Here is a 21231-nt window from a genome sequence, read left to right on the forward strand (position 1 = left end):
GGGGGTTATGGATTCTTTGTATCCTGATATTTCTCAGGAGATGCACCTACAGGTGCGGGCATATTGTTCAATTTATATTATTTGGGGTTTCTTTCCATATTTAGTCTAATTTAATTATCTTTGATATTTTTGAATTACAGTAGACATGCTCTTGTTTGAGTTATCATCCATTTATTGAAAGTTGGAGGTGTACACTATTAGGTCATTTGATCTGATATATAGTTTATTTAAGAACAGAGAATAAGTGAGTTTCGGTAATGCAATCCATAATCGCGGGCTTTTGGATAAATGTACCCTCTGGCTTGAGTTAATAAGGGGTTAATTGTTTAAACCCGTGCATGTGTACTCAAGGCCTTCTGCATCTTTTATCTTTTGGGCCCTTATGGCATTAGGTAACATGAGATTAACTGTCTAACCCGTGCATGTGTACGGATGACCTTTTGCTTCTTTTATCTTTTTGGAGCTGATGGCACTACGTATTTAATCCAATTAGAGTTTTATACTTGTGCAGTGGGGAGCCGCCCTTGCTTTAAAACCTTTAGTGTCTTCAGTTGGATGAGCATGGAGACACTGTAGTCCAGCGCTACGCAGATATCATCCCGGAAGTGCGGGCGCCTGCGCAGATGTTTCGGTACTCGGACCTCTAGTGCTCATGTCAGCATGGACATGCGCACTGGATAGTTAAGAGACAATGTAGCCCATTTCTCTGTACTGGTGTTTGTTCTTTGTATTTGGCATCGGCGCCAGTATTTAAACTCGTACATCCTGTTATCCATGCACACAGCCATGGATCATATCTCCAAGAATTTCTATACCTCCCCAGCCTCCTGAGGAACCTTGAATAAAAAAGGGGAAACGCGTTGAGGCAAGGCGATTTGGCATCTTCAAAGGGAAGTAGTTTATATTACTTTTTCTTCCCGTAATGGATGGTAATATGGGTTATTTGCATATTCAGCTGCTGATATTTAAGTGCATGGCATGCCTTTAATCATGATAGTTTACATTTTTAGGTCATGCATTATATTGTTTATCCTCTGTCCTTCTTGAAATTGGGGTTGTATTGACAATTCCATTGTGTTGTTATTTGCACTTGTTCATAGTGTTTTTTTTATTGATTGGTGTGGTTAATTCTTCTACCCTTTAACTTTTTATAAGCAGCTGAATTGATCCATTTAAATTGGCAGTGTAAAAAGAGGGTCAGCCAACAGGGGGCGCCCAAAAATTTATGGTGTCATACCCTCCATTCTCAGGCAGGAACAAGTCCCATAAGTTTACTTCTTATTTTCCTTCTCTAGCCTCTTGATATATTTACAATTTACTGTGTTATTTGGTAAACACTGGGTGTCAAACATTTTTAAAAAATATTTCAACAAAGATAATTTTTTTATTAGGTTTCTGAGGTTTTTTCATAAATTAAAGAGACAGACAGGGAAAGAGACAGAGATAGTTACTTTCCCGAGCAACGCTGGGAGCTTCAGCTAGTAGTGTATAAAGCACAAAATGGAATGCTGGGCTATTCCTGAGGGCTAAATATTTGAGTTTATAATCCTTAGCAGCTAACAGATACTGTGGAAAGGAGCACACCCAAAATATGCACGAAGATCGGATTTAGTGTTTGGCAAATGGGAGGGCTCGAAACGGAAGGAGCAATATTAGAATTTTGAAATAATAAATACAAGTTCAGCTCACCCCTTCTGACGTGTTTTTTGCATCTCCTGCCGCTCGGACACACAGGCACCGCCACCCGGTGAAATCAAGGAAGAAGGAAAGAAAGCAATCTGGCGCATGGAGAGTATGATAACCGCCACTCAGGATAAATTTCCAGCTTGTTTATTCACGTATAATAGTAAAAATATAAAACATGTAAAGCATAATTAATGCACAGCTTCAATGTATAGAAAAAAATTGACAGTTGCAACACGTTCCGACTACATATTGTAGCCTTTGTCAAGTCAAATATTTGAATTTTGGAACATAAATTTGAAATAGATTGTGGACACCATGTCACATTTGCAGGGCTCCTAAGGTACTTAACCAGCAGAAAAAAAACATAATATACCCTATTTAGAAAACTGCACTTCTCAAAGAACTTATCCAGGGGTATAGTGATTATTTTGAACCCACAGGTACTAAATAGAATTTGATATCATTAGGTCGTCACACTGAAAATTGTATTTTTTTCACAAAAATGTTGCTTTAGCCCTAAGTTTTTCACATTTGCAAGAGGTAAAACCAAAAAACGCACCACACAGTTTGTTACCCACTTTTTAATGTGTGTGTCAATACCCCACATATAGTCAAAAATTTCTGTTTGGACACATGGTAGGGCTGGGACCAAAGGAAGCTACTTTTGTAATAGAAATTTCACTGGATTGGATTGCAGGCACCATGTCTCATTTGCAGAGCTTTTGATGTACTATAATAGCAGAAACCCTTCCAAATGACCCCCTTTTGGAAACTAAAGTATTTCCATGGGAATGGATATAATCTGCGCTGCCGAAATAAGGATGAGATCCTGGAGGTGATAGATGAAAGGTGGTTTAATGTCAATGTATTTCTGAGTCAAACAGACTCCTTCCTCAGGAGTCAAACAGACTTTTTCTTCATTATATGTGGTTGTCCTTAGGTAGCAGTTTGTTTGACAATAAACCACCTTTCATCTATCACCTCCTGCATCTCTTCCTTATTTAGGCAGCACAGATTATATCCATTTCTATGGAAATGTTTTACATTTAATTGTGGCTATTGCAGCAGCCTGAAAGTAGTTGTGTTACACACAAACCCTACCAAGTGAGCACACACTTCACTCTCTCCCTCTGTTGTAACCCGATAAGTCCCTATTGCGATTTAGATTTTTTTCCATTTTGGAAGCAAGAGCTATCATGGAATTCATCTAGGGGTGTGTTGAGTATGTTGAATCCACATATAGTCTTCGCAGAACTTTTGAAAATGTGGACATGAAAACAATTTTTTTTTCCGCTAAAATATGTTTTTACTCCCAAATTTGTAATTTTCCCAATGGATAATAGGAGAAAATAGATCCCATAATTTGTTATACATACCGTGTTTTTCCAAAAATAAGACCTCCCCCAAAAATAAGCCCTAGCAGGGATTTACAGCATTTTCGGAGCAAGGCTTAAATGTAAGCCCTTCCCCGAAAATAAGCCCCAGTCGTGGATCAATAATGAAGTGTCCGTGCAGCTAAAAAGGTTACAGATACTGCAGGACACTTCATTATAGACAGCGGCACCCGGCAATTACACTCACCCGACACTGAGCGGCAGGACCTGTAGCTATCGCACACCTGCACACATCAGCGCTCACACACACACAATCAGATCTCACTTACACACCAGATCTCACACACAAACATCGGCTTGCACACACAATTAGATTGCACACATAATCAGATCGCACACACAAACATAGGCTCACACACAAACATCAAATCACACACACAAACATCGGATCTCACACACATCGGATCACATACACACTCACCTCATCCAGCGACACCGATCTCTTCTCGCTGGTTGAATCCTGAGAGGCAGTGCGGTGGAGCGCAACTAACAGGACCTGCGGCGGGACACGTGACTTGCTCTCATTCCCTGTGGCCGTAAGCACTGGATGTGATGTGATTGTGTGTGTTTGTGTGTGTGTTATTTGCTGTGTGTGTCTGCGATCGGCTGTGTGTGTCTGCGATCGGCTGTGTGTGTCTGCGTTCGGCTGTGTGTATCTGTGATCGGCTGTGTGTATGTGTGATCGGCTGTGCGTATCTGTGATCGGCTGTGCGTATCTGTGATCGGCTGTGTGTGCCTGCGATTGGCTGTGTGTGCCTGCGATTGGCTGTGTGTGCCTGTGATCGGCTGTGTGTGCCTGCGATCGGCTGTGTGTATCTGTGATCGGCTGTGTGTATGTGTGATCAGCTGTGCGTATCTGTGATCGGCTGTGCGTATCTGTGATCGGCTGTGTGTGCCTGCGATTGGCTGTGTGTGCCTGCGATCGGCTGTGTGTATCTTTGATCGGCTGTGTGTGCCTGCGATCGGCTGTGTGTGCCTGCGATCGGCTGTGTGTGCCTGCAATCGGCTGAGCGTATCTGTGATCGGCTGTGTGTGCCTGCGATCGGCTATGTGTGCCTGTGATTGGCTGTGTGTGCCTGCGATTGGCTGTGTGTATCTGTGATTGGCTGTGTGTATCTGTGACCGGCTATGTGTGCCTGCGGTCTGCTGTGTGTGTGTGATCTGCTGTGTATATCTGCGATCTGCTGTGTGTGTGTGTGATCTGCTGTGTGTGTGATCTGCTGTGTTTGTGTGTGTGTGATCTGCTGTGTGTGCCTGCAATCTGCTGTGTGTGTCAGCTAGCAGCAGGGTAGGACGGCATGCAGCACCGACCGGAGATCACAGGAGGACCTGGCAACCACGCAGACGTCCTGGTCTGTTGAGTATGAGTCTCCTGGGAAGTGGAGGGCTGCTTTTTTGGGGGGTAGACCCCAACCGTGTATCTCCAAGAATAAGACCTCCTCCAAAAATAAGCCCTAGTGCTTTTTTGGAGGGCAAAAAAATATAAGACAGTGTCTTATTTTTGGAAAAACATGGTATGTGGTTGCACAGTACTGTTTGAGGCAAGGTTCATTGGTTCCAATTTGTTGCAAGCTGGTTAGGGTTGATGCCCATGGGTGTCAGCTGCCATATATTGCTGTCACTTGCAGGATTTTTGCCCACAAGGGTACTAGTCACATTATTCCTTACCACCATTTTAAAACTGAAGTAAGGAATAAAGCCCCTTAACAAATGCTGTTTGAATGCATATTGGCTGTTGTTAAATTTTGTGTGGTCTGTAAATAGCTAAAAACACAGCCACTAATATGTAAACTATTGGCAACAAAAGTGAGCACACCCCTAAGTTAAAATTTGCCAAGTTGTGCCCTATTAGCCATTTTCCTTCCACAGTGTCACGTGATACAAGGTCTCAAGTATGAATGAAGGTGCATATGTGTTAAATTTGGTGTTATCGCTCATACACACTCATACTCATCACTGAAAGCTCAACATGACACCTCATGGCAAAGAATTCTTTGAGGATCTCAAAAAAAAGATTTGTTGCTCTAAATATTACCTAGGCTATAAGAAGATTGGCAACACTCTAAAACTGAGCTGCAGCATGTTGGCCAAGACCATGTAGGCCTTGTCATGGTTGACCAATCAATTTGCACATTCTCAACGTCGTATCTAGAGGTTATCCTTTAAAAATAGATGTAGGAGTGCTACAAAAATACATACAGCTGCACTTTAAAATGCTAGCATTGAATAAGGGAACTCTGGTATTGCATTACTGCTATAAGAATATTTGAAACATAGAGATATTTAAGGTTATGAATTGTCCAATGCATGTGAGCCCGGTAACCACAACAAGGTAATCTTTTATATACAGTGGGGGAAATAAGTATTTGATCCCTTGCTGATTTTGTGAGCTTGCCGACTGACAAAGACATGAACAGTGTATAATTTTAAGGGTAGGTTAATTTTAACAGAGAAAGATAGAATATTCAAATAAAATAAAAAAATCACATTGTATAAATTATTTAAATTTATTTGCATTTTGCAGAGAGAAATAAGTATTTGATCCCTTACCAACCATTAAGTTTTTTGGCTTCTAATCAACTCGTTACCTGCATTAAAGACAGCGGTCTTAAATTGTTACCTTTATAAAAGACTCCTCTCCACAGACTTAATCACTTAATCAGTCAGACTCTAGCCTCTACAACATGGGCAAGACCAAAGAGCTTTCTAAGGATGCCAGGGACAAGATCATATACCTGCACAAGGCTGGAATGGGTTACAAAACCATAAGTAAGACGCTGAGTGAGAAGGACACAACTGTTACTGCAATAGTAAGAAAATGGAAGAAATACAAAATGACTGTTAATCGACTTTGATCTCAACCTCCATGCAAAATCTCACCTTATAGAGTATCCAGGATTATGAGCAAGGTGAGAGATCAGCCTAAAACTGCACTGGGGGAACTTGTTAATGATCTCAAGGCAGCTGGGACCACTGTCACCAAGAAAACCATTGGTAACACATTACGCCGTAATAGATTAAAATCCAGCAGTGCCCACAAAGTCCCACTGCTCAAGAAGACACATGTGCAGGCCCGTCTGAAGTTTGCCAGTGAACACCTGGATGATTCTGAGAGTGATTGGGATAAGGTGCTGTGGTCATATGAGGCAAAAATTGAACTCTTTGGCATTAACTCAACTTGCCATGTTTGAAAGAAGAGAAATGCTGCCTATGACCCTAAGAATACCATCCCCACTGTCAAGCATAGAGGTGGAAACACTATGTTTTTGGGGTGTTTCTCTGCTAAGGGCACAGGACTACGTCACTGCATCAATGGGACAATGGATGGAGCCATGTACCTTAAAATCCTGAGTGACAACCTCCTCTCTGCCAGGACATTAAAAATGGGTCGTGGTTGGGTCTTCCAGCACGACAGTGACCCAAAACATACAGCCAAGGCAACAAAGGAGTGGCTCAAAAAGAAGTACATTAAGGTTATGGAGTGGCCTAGCCAGTCTCCAGACCTTAATCCCATAGACAACTTATGGAGGGAGCTGAAGCTCTAAGTTGCCAAGTGACACCCTCAAAATCTTAATATTTTAGAGATGATCTGCAAAGAGGAGTGGACCAAAATTCTTCCTGACATGTGTGCAAGCCCCATCATCAACCACAAAAAACATCTGACTGCTGTGCTTGCCAACAAGGGTTTTGCCACCAATTATTAAGTCTTGTTTGCCAGAGGTATCAAATACGTATTTCTCTCTGCAAAATACAAATACATTTATACAATATGATTTTCCTGATTTTATTTTGGATATTTTATCTCGCACTGTTTAAAATAAACCTACCATTACAATTATGTCAATTATGTCTATGTCAGTAGGCAAACTTACAAAATTATCAAGGGATTAAATACTTATTTCCCCCACTGTATACCAGGAGTGTGCCGCTCCCGCGTCACCAGCCAGGCTGCTCGGATTCGGATTCGCGGTGGCTCGAGGGGGTCTCCGGACCCGGGGGTCGGGGTCGCACGGCCACTCGGAATAAAGGGGGAGTATTTACATGGGATGGTATGGTTGAAGTTTGTGACCCCACCCGTGGTGCGTGGTAAGATGGAGTACCACCGCTGCGATTGGGAGTACCCGGTGGCGATGGTGTGGGCAGCTAGGTGTTTAACCCCTCTATGGGTAGGGGGAATGCCCCGGGACTCGGTGATGGGGTGGTGCCTTTGGGATGGTAAGGGTCACTTGTGTACTCACTCAGTCCAATAACGCTGACACTGACAACTGTGGTAAACCAAAGTTCTTTACACCGCTGCCCCTTAGAGGGAGCACGCCTGGATCCCGTGCCCGTTGGTGTTGCCTGTTAGTCTGTGACCTTTGCCTTGGCACCTAGTCTTCTAGTTGGTCCCTTTAGCCTAAAACTAATCGGGTCCCGCTCACCAGTATGGCTAACTGGGTGAGCTTGCTCTCAGGGTTCACGCTTCGGATTTTCTGGACTGTGTAGTGAGAATGTCCTATCCCCCTCGTTGCACTAATACCCCGATTTTGGAGCGGGTGGAGAACAGATCTTGAAGGCTCCGTCCTCGTCGGGTAAATTGTCAGGACACCTGAAGCTCCTTCCTGACCTAGGGTCCACGTACTCCGTCATGCCCTGGCCCCTGCCCGGTGATGGCACAAGGCCACCGGCTGTCCTCCTCGACAGTCCATGCCCCTTGTCACGATCCCCTGCAACCGGGGTCCAGCTCCTACCAGGCCCAAACCAACGTCTGCCACCTAGTAGTCTCAAGGAGCCCAGCTCCTGACCTCTCCTCTCGAGAGTCACCACTCAACTCACTCTCTTGACACTCCTGACCGCCCCCTAACCAACCCCCTAGTAGGCGACCCTATTCCCTTCAGGTTAGCCACTTGTGTGTCTGGTGGGTGGGGTGCAGAGTGTTCCTAGGATTTTGATTAGCTTATTCTTGGCAACACCAAAGGTCAGGGACTCATAACCAAGGAGGAGGTGGATATTGTACAGAAGGGCAGATTGCACAATACCCTGTGACGACCTGATAGGCCAGGGCGTCACAGGAGCCTAACTTGAAATGCCTTTATCTGGGTTAAAAACCTACATGTCTGGGCAGAAAGGATCCTGCTATTAAAGAGGGTGGACAAAGCCTGGTTAGAGGGCATGGTCCAACGTCAGAAAGACATGCACTACAAATATATAAAAAAGACTGACCCGCACAACCAGAGGTTAAAGTGGTGGGGGTCAGACTGTCAGTGCTCAGACCATATGCCACACACTGCATCAAATTGGTATGCATGGTTGTCTTCCCAGAAGCCTCTTCTAACGATGATGCACATGAAAGTCCACAAACCATATTCTGAAGACAAGTAGACTAAGGACATGAACTAATGGAACTATGTCCTGTGGTCTGATGAGACCAAGATAAACTTAGTTGGTTATGATGGTGTCAAGCATGTGTGGCGGCAACCAGGTGTAGCGAACAAAGACAAATGTGTTTTATCTACAGTCAAGCATAGTGGTGTGTGTGTCATGGTTTGAGGCTGCATAAGTTCTGCCAGCTGTGAGGATCTACAGTTCATTGAGGGAAGCATTAATGCCAACATATACTTTGATATACTAAAGTAGAACATGATTCCCTCCCTTCAGAACAATGATAAAGACCCCAAACACAATTCCAAGATGACTACTGTTTCTCCAAAGAAAGATGACAAACAAAGATGCTGGATTGGACAAGCATGTTTCCAGATCTAAACCCTATGGAGCATCTGTGAGGCATCCTTAAAAGGAAGGTGGAGAAACGGAAGGTAGCTATTAGTTCCGTGATGTCATCATGGAAGAGTTGAAGAGTAGTCCAGTAACAACCTGTGAAGCTCTCGTGAACTCCACACAAAAGAGAGTTAAGGCAGTGCTTGAAAATAATGATGGCACACAGAATATTGACACTTTGAGCACAATTTGGCCATTTTCACTTAAGGTGTACTAACTTTTGTTGCCAGTGGTTTAAAGATTTATGGCTGTGTGTTGAGTTCTTTAGAGGGCACACCACATTTACACTGTTATACAAGTTGTACACTGACTACTTTACATTGTATCAAAGTGTCATATATTCTTTGTTGTCCCATAAAACGATATAATAAAATATTTACAAAAATGTAAGGGGTGTGTTCACTTTTGTGATATATTGTATACTAGCTGTAGTACCCGGCATTGCCCAGGTAGTAACTAAGTCTCTCTCTCTCTCCCCCAATCTCACTTTCTCCCTGTCTCCCACTCTCCATCTCTCTCTCCTACTTTCCCTCTCTCCCTCTCTATCTTTCCCACTCTCTATCTTTCCCACTGTCTCTCTATATCTGCCTCTCCCCCTCTTTCCCACTTTCTCTCTCACTGTTTCCCTCTCTCTCCCACTCTCCATCTTTCCCACTCCCCTTCTCCCAGTCTCCCACTTTCTCTATCTCTCCCCCACTCTCCATCTCACCATTAAAATAAAATTGACTGACACACAAGCTGACTTGTACTAAGAATTTCCGTAGTTTCCTTATTTATAGCAACCAATCAGAGCTCCTATTAATGACCTGTAGTAAAATAGAAGCAGAGCTGTGATTGGTTGCTAAAGACCACCTGATAAATATTCAGGGTAACTGTCAAAACAGCCAATATATTGCCGCATAAAACTCCACACAATTAGTATACAGGTAAGGTCATGTGGCTTTCATCAGCCTCTACAACAGCATTGGCTAAGCATCACCACCGAGATCATATTAACTCACAGATAAGTTGTCTTATAGTAAGAATGTCCTTCATTGCGTATAGCAACCAATCAGAGCTTCTTGATTTGTAACAAAATAGAAGCAGACCTATGATTGGTTGCTATAGGCTACCTGATAAAGATCCAGGTTAACTGTCAAAACAGCCAATATATTACCTCAAACATCCAGTTTATGGGTGTGTGTGTGTCCTTCAGTGTGTCTTTTTCTGTGTGTGTGTCTTTTGGTATGTGTGTGTCTCTCTGTGTATGTACTTGTCTTTCTGTGTCCTTCTGTGTGTGTCTCTGTGTGCGTGTGTCTTTCTGTGTGTGTCTCTCTTTCTGTGTGCCTGTCTTTCTGTATGTGTCCCTGTCTGTTTGTGTCTCTTTCTGTGTGTCTCCTTCTGTGTGTGTGTGTCTCCTTTTGTGTGTGTATGTGTGTTTGTGTGTGTGTGTCTTTCTGTGTGGGTGGGTCTCTGTGTGTCTTTCTCTGTCCAAAGTATGAGTCTATAATAACACATCTGTTCCCAGATCCATTGACTTTAATGCAAGCAGGTTGTTTGGCAAATAACTGTAAAGCACGGGGTTAAATTTTCCCCTCAAAACATAGTCTATGACATTCCCTGAGTCAAGTGAGGTGGCTGTGCAAAGTTTTGAGTGTGATTGTACATGTGATAGTGCAGATTCCTTTAGCGGACATATACCGTATTTTTAGGACCCTAAGACGCACTTTTTTCCCCCCAAATGTTGGGGGAAAGTTGGGGGTGCGTCTTATGGTCTGACTGTGGCTGCGGGGAATGAGGTGCTGCGGTGGAGCGGGTCATCGGGGGCACGAGCAAGGCTGTAGCAGCCTGCTGTGACCACGTGGGCCCGCTCATTACATATGCACGCCCATCCTCCCGCCCATTTCTCAGCGCAGAAGCCGGCGCTGACAGGTGGGCGGGAGGACGAGCGGGGACGCTCGCATAGTAAAGAGCATGTCTGCATGATCACTCCTGGCAATTACAGCCTGGAGTGATCATGTGCGGCTGTATTCACTGCCCCCCCGCGAGTCATCATCAGCGCGGGGTGCAGTGAATCAGTATACTCACCCGTCGCCGTGTGTGGAGCCGTCCCCCTGCAGCACGCGATGTCTTCCTGTCTGTGCCGGTCACCTGATCTGTGCTGATCGGCACAGACAGGAAGACATCGCGTGCTGCAGGGGAACGGCTCCACACACACACACACAAACACACAGGTCAGTGGTGCAGAGAGGAAGATGATCGGCTGCAGGGAGTGAGGAAAAGGTGAGTATAAACGTTTGGGTTTTTTTCTCTGTGCTATAGGATACAGGCCATATACCAGGATGGTATATGAGCACGATGGGGGCATATAGCAGGATGGGAGTATATGAGCAGGATGGATGGGGGTATATGAACAGGATGGGAGTATATGAGCAGGATGGATGGGGGTATATGAACAGGATGGGGTATATGAACAGGATGGGAGTATATGAGCAGGATGGATGGGGGGTATATGAGCACGATGGGGGTATATGAACAGGATGGGGTATATGAACAGGATGGGAGTATATGAGCAGGATGGATGGGGGGTATATCAATAGGATGGGGGTATATGAACAGGATGGGAGTATATGAACAGGATGGGGGTATATGAACAGGATGGGGGTATATGAACAGGATGGGGGTATATGAGCAGGATGGGGGTATATGAGCAGGATGGGGGAATATGAGCAGGATGCTGATATATAAGCAGGATGGGGGTATATGAACAGGATGGGGGTATATGAACAGGATGGGAGTATATGACCAGGATGGGGGTATATGAACAGGATGGGGGAATATGAGCAGGATGCTGGTATATAAGCAGGATGGGGGTATATGAGCAGGATGGGGGTTTATAGCAGGATCATATACAAGGCAGGAGGATCATTATCAGGATGGGGTACCTTAGTAGAGAATTTGGGGACATTACCCCCATAACAGTGTCAGCAGCAGATGATCCTCGCCCCATAACAGTGTGTCATGACCACATTTTTTTGCTTAAAGATATATTTTCCTATTTTCCTCCTTTAAAACCAGGGTGCGTCTTATAGTCCGGTGCGTCTTATAGTCCGAAAAATACGGTACATACACTACAGATGAAAGGTTTGGTGTCACCCAGACAATTTTGTCTTTTCCATTAAAAATCATTCTTTTATTTATCAAATAAGTTGCATAATGAATAGAAAATATAGTCCAGACATTGACTAGGGTAGAAATAATGATTTTTACTTGAAATAATAATTTTCTCCTTCAAACTTTGCTTTCGTCAAAGAATGCTCCCTTTGCAGCAATTACAGCTGTGCAGACCTTTGCCATTCTAGCTGTTAATTTGATGAGGTAATCAGGAGATATTTTACCCCATGCTTTCAGAAGCCCCTCCCACAAGTTTGATTGGCTTGATAGGCACTTTTTGCGTACCATACGGTCAAGCTGCTCTTACAACAGCTCAATAATGTTGAGATCTGGTGACTGGGCTGGCCACTCCATCACAGATAGAATACCAGCTGCCTGCTTCTTCCCTAAATAGTTCATACATAATTTGGAGGTGTGCTTTTGGGTCATTGTCCTGTTGTAGGATGAAGTTGGCTTCAATCAAGCGCTGTCCAAAGGGTATGGCATGGTATTGCAAAGTAAAGTGATAGCCTTCCTTATTCAAAATCCCTTGTACCTTCAACAAACCTCCCACTTTACCAGCACCAAAGCAACCCCAGACCATCACATTACCTCCACCATGCTTGACAGATGATGTCAGGCACTCTTCCAGCATCTTTTCAGTTGTTCTGCATCTCACAAATGTTTTTCTGTGTGAGCCAAACACCTCAAAGTTCGATTCGTCTGTCCATAACACTTTTTTCAATCTTCCTCTGTCCAATGTCTGTGTTCTTTTGCCCATATTAATCTTTTCCTTTTATTAGCCAGTCTCAGTTATGGCTTTTTCTTTGCCACTCTGCCCTGAAGGCCAGCATCCTGGAGTCGCCTCTTCAATGTAGATGTTGACACTGGAGTTTTGCGGGTACTATTTAATGAAGCTGCCAGTTGCGGACCTGTGAGGCGTTGATTTCTCAAACTACAGACTCTAATGTACTTGTCTTGTTGCCCATTTGTGCAGCGGGACCTCCCACTTCTCTTTCTACTCTGGTTAGAGCCAGTTTGTGCTCTCCTCTGAAGGGAGTAGTACACACCGTTGTAGGAAATCTTCAGTTTCTTATCAATTTCTCGCATGGAATATCCTTCATTTCTAAGAACAAGAATAGACTGTCGGGATTCACATGAAAGTTCTCTTTTTCTGGCCATGTAGAGAGTTTAATGGAACCAACAAATTTAATGCTTCAGATTCTCAACTAGCTTCAAGGAAAGTCAGTTTTATAGCTTTTCTAATCAGCAAAACTTTTCAGCTGTGCTAACATACTTGCATAATGGTTGACAAGGGAAGGGATTTCTAAACATTTATTAGCCTTCTAACACAGTTAGCAAACACAATGTACCATTAGAAGACTGGAGTGGTGGTTGTTGGAAATGGGCCTCTATACACCTATGTAGATATTGCATTAAAAACCAGACATTTAGGCCCAAGTATAAAAGTGTGCTGCTAAACTCCGAGATGTCAAACTCTTTATCTCCCCTGCTCTGGTTCTGTTTCATGCGTGGGAGGAGGGGAATGATGAGGAAAGGAGGAGAAAACATCCCCCTTTACTATTATATGTAATCATACTTGCAACAAAGAGGATGATACTGAAGTATTGGTTAGAGTCAGAAGTCCCCTCATTAGAAGAAGTGATAATCCACATAATGCGGCTGATGGAGTTGGAGGGCATAAATGCGGGAAAGAAGTCGGGAAGATTGGGTAGTCACTTGAAAAAGTGGAGGGATTTTATCATAACCTATCATAATTCGGGGGAAATAGAACGCTTAATGTCACCATTTAAGGAGACGGCGTGGTATCAATCTGAGAAATTAGGAGGTACACTTGGAGAGTTGGAGGTGGGGGTTGAGGGCGATTAGGTGGGAGTGAGTTTGTTTTGAAAGGTAAACAAGGTGGAGTTGTAGGAGAGTTTTCTATGATGGTCGCAAAATTATTTAGTTGTAAGGATTTCCGTGAGGTATTAAAGATTCTGAGTTTTAGAGTAAACCTGGATTAGATGCTGTAGTACTGATTTGTAAAAGGAGTGATATGCAATTATCTTGTCATTTTGCTAATACTAATATTATTTGTTCCTATGTATTGAAATATTGATTTGTTTTTGCTTTGGAAAATCAATAAAAATATGATTTAAAAAAAACCCAAACAGACGTTTGAAGCTAGAATAGTAATTTACCACATTAACAATGTATATAGTGTATTTCTGTTTAATTTAATGTTAGCTTCATTGAATAAAAAAAAAAGTGCTTTCCTTTCAAAAATAAGGAAATATCTAAGTGGCCCTAACCTTTTGAACTGTTGTGTATTTACATACATACAGTCAGTTTTATACATCGGCAAGTCTCAATATATTAGAATATCATCAAAAAGTTAATTTATTTCAGTAATTCAATACAAAAAGTGAAACGCATATATTATATAGTCATTATAAACAGAATGATCTATTTCAAGTGTTTATTTCTGTTGTTGAATATGGCTTACAGCCAATGAAAACCCAAAAGTTATTATCTCAGAAAATTAGAACAATTCTCACAAAACACCTGCAAAAGTTTCCTAAGCATTTAAAATGGTCCCTTAGTCTAGTTCAGTAGGCTACACAATCACGGGGAAGACTACTGACTTGAGAAATATCCAGAAGGCAGTCATTGACACACTCCTCGAGGAGGGTAAGCTATGAAAGATCATTGCTAAAGAAGCTGGCTGTTCACGGATCCTGTATCCAAGCATATTAATGGAAAAGTGGAAGGAAATAGTATGGTAGAAAAAGGTTCACAAGCAATAATAACTGCAGCCTTGATAGGATTGTTAAGAAAAGACCATACAAAAATTTGGGGGAGATTCACAAGAAGTAGACTGCTGCTGGAGTCAGTGCTTCAAACCCACCACACACAGATGTATTCAGGACATGGGCTACAACTTTCACATTTCTTGTGGCAAGCCCTTCATGACCAATAGACAACGCCAGAAGCATCTTACCTGGGCCAAGGAGAAAGAGCTGGACTGTTGCTCAGTGGTCCAAGGTATTATTTTCAGATGAAAGTAAATTTTGCATTTCATTTAGAAATCAAGGTCGCAGAATCTGGAGGAAGAGAGGAGAGGCACACAATCGTAAGCTGCTTGAGGTCTAGTGTGAAGCTTCCATAATCAGTGATGGTATGGGGAGCCATGTCATCTGCTGGTGTATTTCCACTGTTTTTTTAGCAAGACCAAAGTCAGTGCAGTCGTCTTCCAGTACATTTTAAAGCATTTCATTGTTCTCGCTACTGACAAGCTTTTTAAAGATGGAAATTTCATTTTCCAGCAGTATTTGGCACCTGTCCACACTGCTAAAAGTACCAATACATGATTTAATAACCACAGTATCACTGTGCTTGATTCGCCCAAAAAATCGCTTGACCTAAATCCCATAGAGAATCTATGGGTATTGTCAAGAGGAAGATGAGAGACACCAGACCCAACAATGCAGATGAGTGGAAGGATGCTATCAAAGCAACCTGGGCTTCCATAACACCTCAGTAGTGCCGCAGGCTGATTGCCTCCACGCCACGCCGCATTGATGCAGTAATTCATGCAAAAGGAGCCCCAACCAAGTATAGAGTGCATTTACTGTAGAGATTTTACAGTAGGCCAACATTTCTGAGTTTAAAAATATTTTTTTCAATTGGTCTTATATAATCTAATTTTCTGAGAAAAATAACTTTTGGGTTTTCATTGGCTTTAAACCATAAACAACAAAATTAATGGAAATAAACCTATAAATAGATTACTCTGTAATGACTCAACATAACAATTCGTTTCACTTTTTGTTTTAAATTACTGAAATAAATTAACTTTTTGATAATCTTATTTATTGACATGTACCTGTATTAATGTCCCTCATCTTGGTAAGTATGTTTCACAACCTGGTATATATGCCTCCCATTATGCCGCCATTTTTCAACAAATAAAAAATAAACAATTCTACTCACCTTCCCTCTTTCCATCTGCTCCCCCGATGCACTGCGTCCTTTTTTGATGCCGCAAACAGACTTTAGTGTGTAAGTGACGGGCAGCACGGGATGTCACTGTCATGCGCCCCCAGATGTGAGTTGCCGGCTAATCTAAAATGAATATTCACTAGTCGCCATGTCCATAATCTCGCCGACCTCTTGGCACCAGCTTAAGTGCCGAGAGGTGGCAGGAATTATGAGTGTGGAGAGCAATGAGTATTAATTTTCTTAAATAGCGGACACACAAGTTCAACCCAGCCGCCAGCTTCCTGCAGTAGCTACCATGCTCCTACCTCTTGTAACCTGCTCCACCGCTCCTCCCCCACAGCGAGCCAGATATGTCCAAACTATGAGACGCACCCCCCCACTTAACTCCCAAATATTGTAGAAAACAGTGTGTCTTATGAGCCGAAAAATACGGCAGTAAAATAATTAAGTATATTATAAATTAGTTTAGATTATTGCGTTAAATAGATAAGGATTTAGGATGAAAATTACTTTTTATGTTGGACCACCCCTTTAAGCATTAAAAAAACATGCATCGGAGCCGCTATGTTTTTCAAATCAGTGGGAGTTCCAGAAGTTGAATCTCCAACAATCAAAGTAAAATGTGAGAATAACCCTTAAATAGTTACTGAATTACAGCATTGAAAAGAAACTGAGCTATTGTACCTCTATTATTATCACCACACAACTTTAAAGACTGTTTTTTTTACATATTATTAAGTATATTTCAATTAAATATTTTTTTTTTACCTTCTATTTAGGGTAAATCGAAGGTGTATTAATGTAGCACCATCAAGGGAAACCATTGGAGAACTATTATTAGGTTGGTGATCTTCAAATTACATTACATTTACATTACTGTAAAGTTGTGGGTATATGTATAGTACTGTGTAAAAGTTTTAAGCAGGCTTGGAAAAATTATGCAAAGTTTGCTTTCCAAAATAGAAGAGTTAATTGATTTTTTTTAATTAACAAAATACAAGGTAAATGAACAAAAGAAAAATTAATCACATTAATATTTAGTCTGAAAACCACTTTTCAACTTCAGAAAAACACTAATTCTTCTAGGTACACTTACACATTGTTCTTGAGGGAACTTGACAAGGAGGTTGTTGGAAAGATCTTCGACAACTAAGCACACATCTTGTGTGGATGCAGGCAGACTTGCACAAATTAATCTGTGCTTCACGGAATCCCAGACAGCCTCTAATATGTTAAAGAAAATCTAATACCAAAAATCTAGTTTTATTAAAAATGTAAAAAAATATAATATATGTGTGTCTACTTATTTTAGACAGATACTGACGTTCAAAACAGTCTGTAGCTTTTGAAAAACCTTGTATTATGGACTTATGTTTCAATGAACGTGTGCTGCCATCTTGTGGAAGGCACAGCTTCTCACTGATCCCTCTATACCACACATGCTTCTAATACACAAGCGCAGGCAGAGAGACTTGAAGTGCACTCCTCCTAGATAGTGATGATGGACTCGGACTGTAAAAGTCCGGATCCACATGGTTTCAAACATACCCGAGTGCAGGTCCCGCGCCTGGAATTCTCAGAGAACTCTGGCTAATGATCCTGGTCTGGCAACTTAGGAAATAAAAATAACCCGGAGCACGGCTATAACTGCTTCCGGGTCGCTCACTCTTCTTCTGGGGCCACTTATTATCGCTAATCCATATGAACTGCTTTCCCCACTCACCAGCAAGTTAGACACCCCTCCACCCTGTGTAACAGTGTGTCTGACTGCAACGAATCACAGACCCTCTCTGTGGGTCTGTATCGTGGTGTGAAAGTAAATAAATTTAAAAAAGAAATTGAATCCCCCCATATAGTTACATATAGTTACATAGTTACAAAGGTTGAAAAAAGACCTAGGTCCATCTAGTTCAACCTTCCTCCACCAGTTCTACATTTGGTCACAAAGTCATTTATAACCAACAATGTTGTGTGTACTGAGGAAATCATCCAGCCCTGTTTTGAAAGCTGTTATAGTATCTGCCATTACTACCTCTTGTGGTAGGGCATTCCACAGTCTGACTGCTCTAAATGTAAAGAACCCTTTCCTATTTAGCTGTCGGAATCGCTTTTCTTCCACTCGCAGTGAATGCCCCCTGGTCCTTTGTATTGTCTTCGGAAGAAATAAGTCATGTGCCAGTCCTTTATATTGACCACACATGTATTTATACATACAGTTAGGTCCAGAAATATTTGGACAGTGACACAATTTTCGCGAGTTGGGCTCTGCATGCCACCACATTGGATTTGAAATGAAACCTCTACAACAGAATTCAAGTGCAGATTGTAACGTTTAATTTGAAGGTTTGAACAAAAATATCTGATAGAAATTGTAGGAATTGTACACATTTCTTTACAAACACTCCACATTTTAGGAGGTCAAACGTAATTAAGATCTGGTGATTGACTTGGCCATTGCAGAATGTTCCACTTTTTTGTACTCATGAACTCCTGGGTAGCTTTGGCTGTATGCTTGGGGTCATTGTCCATCTGTACTATGAAGCGCCGTCTGATCAACTTTGCGGCATTTGGCTGAATCTGGGCTGAAAGTATATCCCGGTACACTTCAGAATTCATCCGGCTACTCTTGTCTGCTGTTATGTCATCAATAAACACAAGTGACCCAGTGCCATTGAAAGCCATGCATGCCCATGCCATCACGTTGCCTCCACCATGTTTTACAGAGGATGTGGTGTGCCTTGGATCATGTGCCGTTCCCTTTCTTCTCCAAACTTTTTTCTTCCCATCATTCTGGTACAGGTTGATCTTTGTCTCATCTGTCCATAGAATACTTTTCCAGAACTGAGCTGGCTTCATGAGGTGTTTTTCAGCAAATTTAACTCTGGCTTGTCTATTTTTGGAATTGATGAATGGTTTGCATCTAGATTTGAACCCTTTGTATTTACTTTCATGGAGTCTTCTCTTTACTGTTGACTTAGAGACAGATACACCTACTTCACTGAGAGTGTTCTGGACTTCAGTTGATGTTGTGAACGGGTTCTTCTTCACCAAAGAAAGTATGCAGCGATCATCCACCACTGTTGTCATCCGTGGACGCCCAGGCCTTTTTGAGTTCCCAAGCTCACCAGTCAATTCCTTCTTTCTCAAAATGTACCCGACTGTTGATTTTGCTACTCCAAGCATGTCTGCTCTCTCTCTGATGGATTTTTTCTTTTTTTTCAGCCTCAGGATGTTCTGCTTCACCTCAATTGAGAGTTCCTTAGACCGCATGTTGTCTGGTCACAGCAACAGCTTCCAAATGCAAAACCACACACCTGTAATCAACCCCAGACCTTTTAACTACTTCATTGATTACAGGTTAACGAGGGAGACGCCTTCAGAGTTAATTGCAGCCCTTAGAGTCCCTTGTCCAATTACTTTTGGTCCCTTGAAAAAGAGGAGGCTATGCATTACAGAGCTATGATTCCTAAACCCTTTCTCCGATTTGGACGTGAAAACTCTCATATTGCAGCTGGGAGTGTGCACTTTCAGCCCATATTATATATATATAATTGTATTTCTGAACATGTTTTTGTAAACAGCTAAAATAACAAAACTTGTGTCACTGTCCAAATATTTCTGGACCTAACTGTATAAGTGAGATCTCCTCTGAGACGTCTTTTTTCTAAGCTAAACATATCTAACTTTTTCAACCTGTCATCATATGGGAGGCCTGCCATTCCTTGTAGTAGTCTAGTTGCCTGCCTTTGAACTGACTCTAACTTCTGAATGTCCTTTTCAAAACTGGATCCCATATTCCAGTATTCCAGATGTGGCCTTACAAGTGATTTATAGAGGGGTGACAATACGTTGGGATCACGGGATCTAATCTCTCTTTTTATACACCCTAGAATCTTGTTTGCTTTTGCAGTTGCTGCTTGACATTGAGTGCTGCTGCTTAGCTTATTTGTAATGAGAATACCCAAGTCCTTCTCCTGTTCTGTAGTCCCAAGTTTACTTCCATTTAATGTATATGCAGTTATAGGATTACTCCGTCCTAGGTGCATTACTTTACATTTATCAACATTAAATCTCATTTGCCAAGTATCTGCCCATTCTGACATCTTATCCAGATCTTTTTGTAATATTATACTATCAAGGTCAGTTTTTAATATCCTACATAGTTTGGTGTCATCAGCAAAGACTGACACTTTACTATCAATCCCATCCACAAGGTCATTAATAAAGAGATTAAAAAGAATTGGTCCTAACACAGATCCCTGCGGCACCCCACTGCTGACTTTGGCCCAGTTAGAGAATGTTCCATTTATGACTACTCTTTGTTTCCTATCCTTTAGCCAATTCCTTACCCAGTTGCATATAGTTTCCCCTAGTCCTTGCTTCTGGAGCTTTAGTATAAGGCTATTATGTGGTACAGTATCAAATGCCTTTGCAAAGTCCAAATAAATCACATCATCTGCATTACCAATATCCAGGTTTGCACTTACCCCCTCATAGAACCCCAACAGGTTGGTTAGACACGGTTTATCTTTCATGAATCCATGCTGTCTGTCAGTTATTATATTATTTTCTGCAACATATTTTTGTATGTCATCCCTTAAAATGCCCTAAAAATTTTTGCATACTACTGATGTCAGGCTTACTGGACGGTAGTTGCCTGGATTTACCCTCTTACCTTTCTTAAATATCGGTACCACATCAGCAATCCTCCAATCCTGAGGCACCAACCCTGTTACAAGTGAGTCTAAAAAGATGAGATACAGCGGTCTGTCAATTACGGAGCTAAATTCCCTCAATATTCGTGGATGAATGCCATCTGGCCCTGGGGATTTGGCAATGTTTAATTTACTCAGACGTAGGCGTACTTCTTCTTGTGTTAAATTAATATCGGGTGGTGAACTTTGATTTTTCACTTGTTGAATGATGCCTGGTACAGTCAGTTCCTTGGTGAACACAGAAGAGAAATGCCTATTTAATATCTCAGTCTTTTTTTGTCCTCTATAACTAACTTGTTATTATATTTTAAGGGGCCAATACTATCCTTTGTTTTCCTTTTGGCATTAATGTATTTATAAAAGATTTTGGGATTTATTTTAATGTCATTGGCGACTTTTGTTTCAGTTGCTAGTTTTGCTTGTTTGATTTCTTTTTTGCATTGCCTATTGATATCTTTATACTCCTGAAATGCTATTTCTGTATTCTCAGCCTTCAAGATTTTAAACGCCCTTTGTTTTTGTTTTATTATACTTTGTACAGT

The 21231-nt window shown here is 41.9% G+C and overlaps 1 protein-coding gene across 6 annotated transcripts in view; it reads left to right on the plus strand.

Annotated features, from left to right (window-relative positions):
- Positions 1–21231, plus strand: part of LYST (lysosomal trafficking regulator) — a 1763279-nt gene that overhangs the window by 1144226 nt on the left and 597822 nt on the right. For all 6 annotated transcript variants that reach the window (XR_012751618.1, XM_075339737.1, XM_075339736.1 and 3 more), the window contains exon 36: positions 16754–16815. Coding sequence is in view for 5 of the 6 variants with exons in the window: in XM_075339737.1 (XP_075195852.1) it covers positions 16754–16815 (62 nt within the window). In the remaining variant the exon portion in view is untranslated. The remainder of the gene's footprint in view (positions 1–16753; positions 16816–21231) is intronic.

The sequence above is a fragment of the Anomaloglossus baeobatrachus genome, chromosome 3 (assembly GCF_048569485.1).
Source record: "Anomaloglossus baeobatrachus isolate aAnoBae1 chromosome 3, aAnoBae1.hap1, whole genome shotgun sequence".
Taxonomy (NCBI): domain Eukaryota; kingdom Metazoa; phylum Chordata; class Amphibia; order Anura; family Aromobatidae; genus Anomaloglossus; species Anomaloglossus baeobatrachus.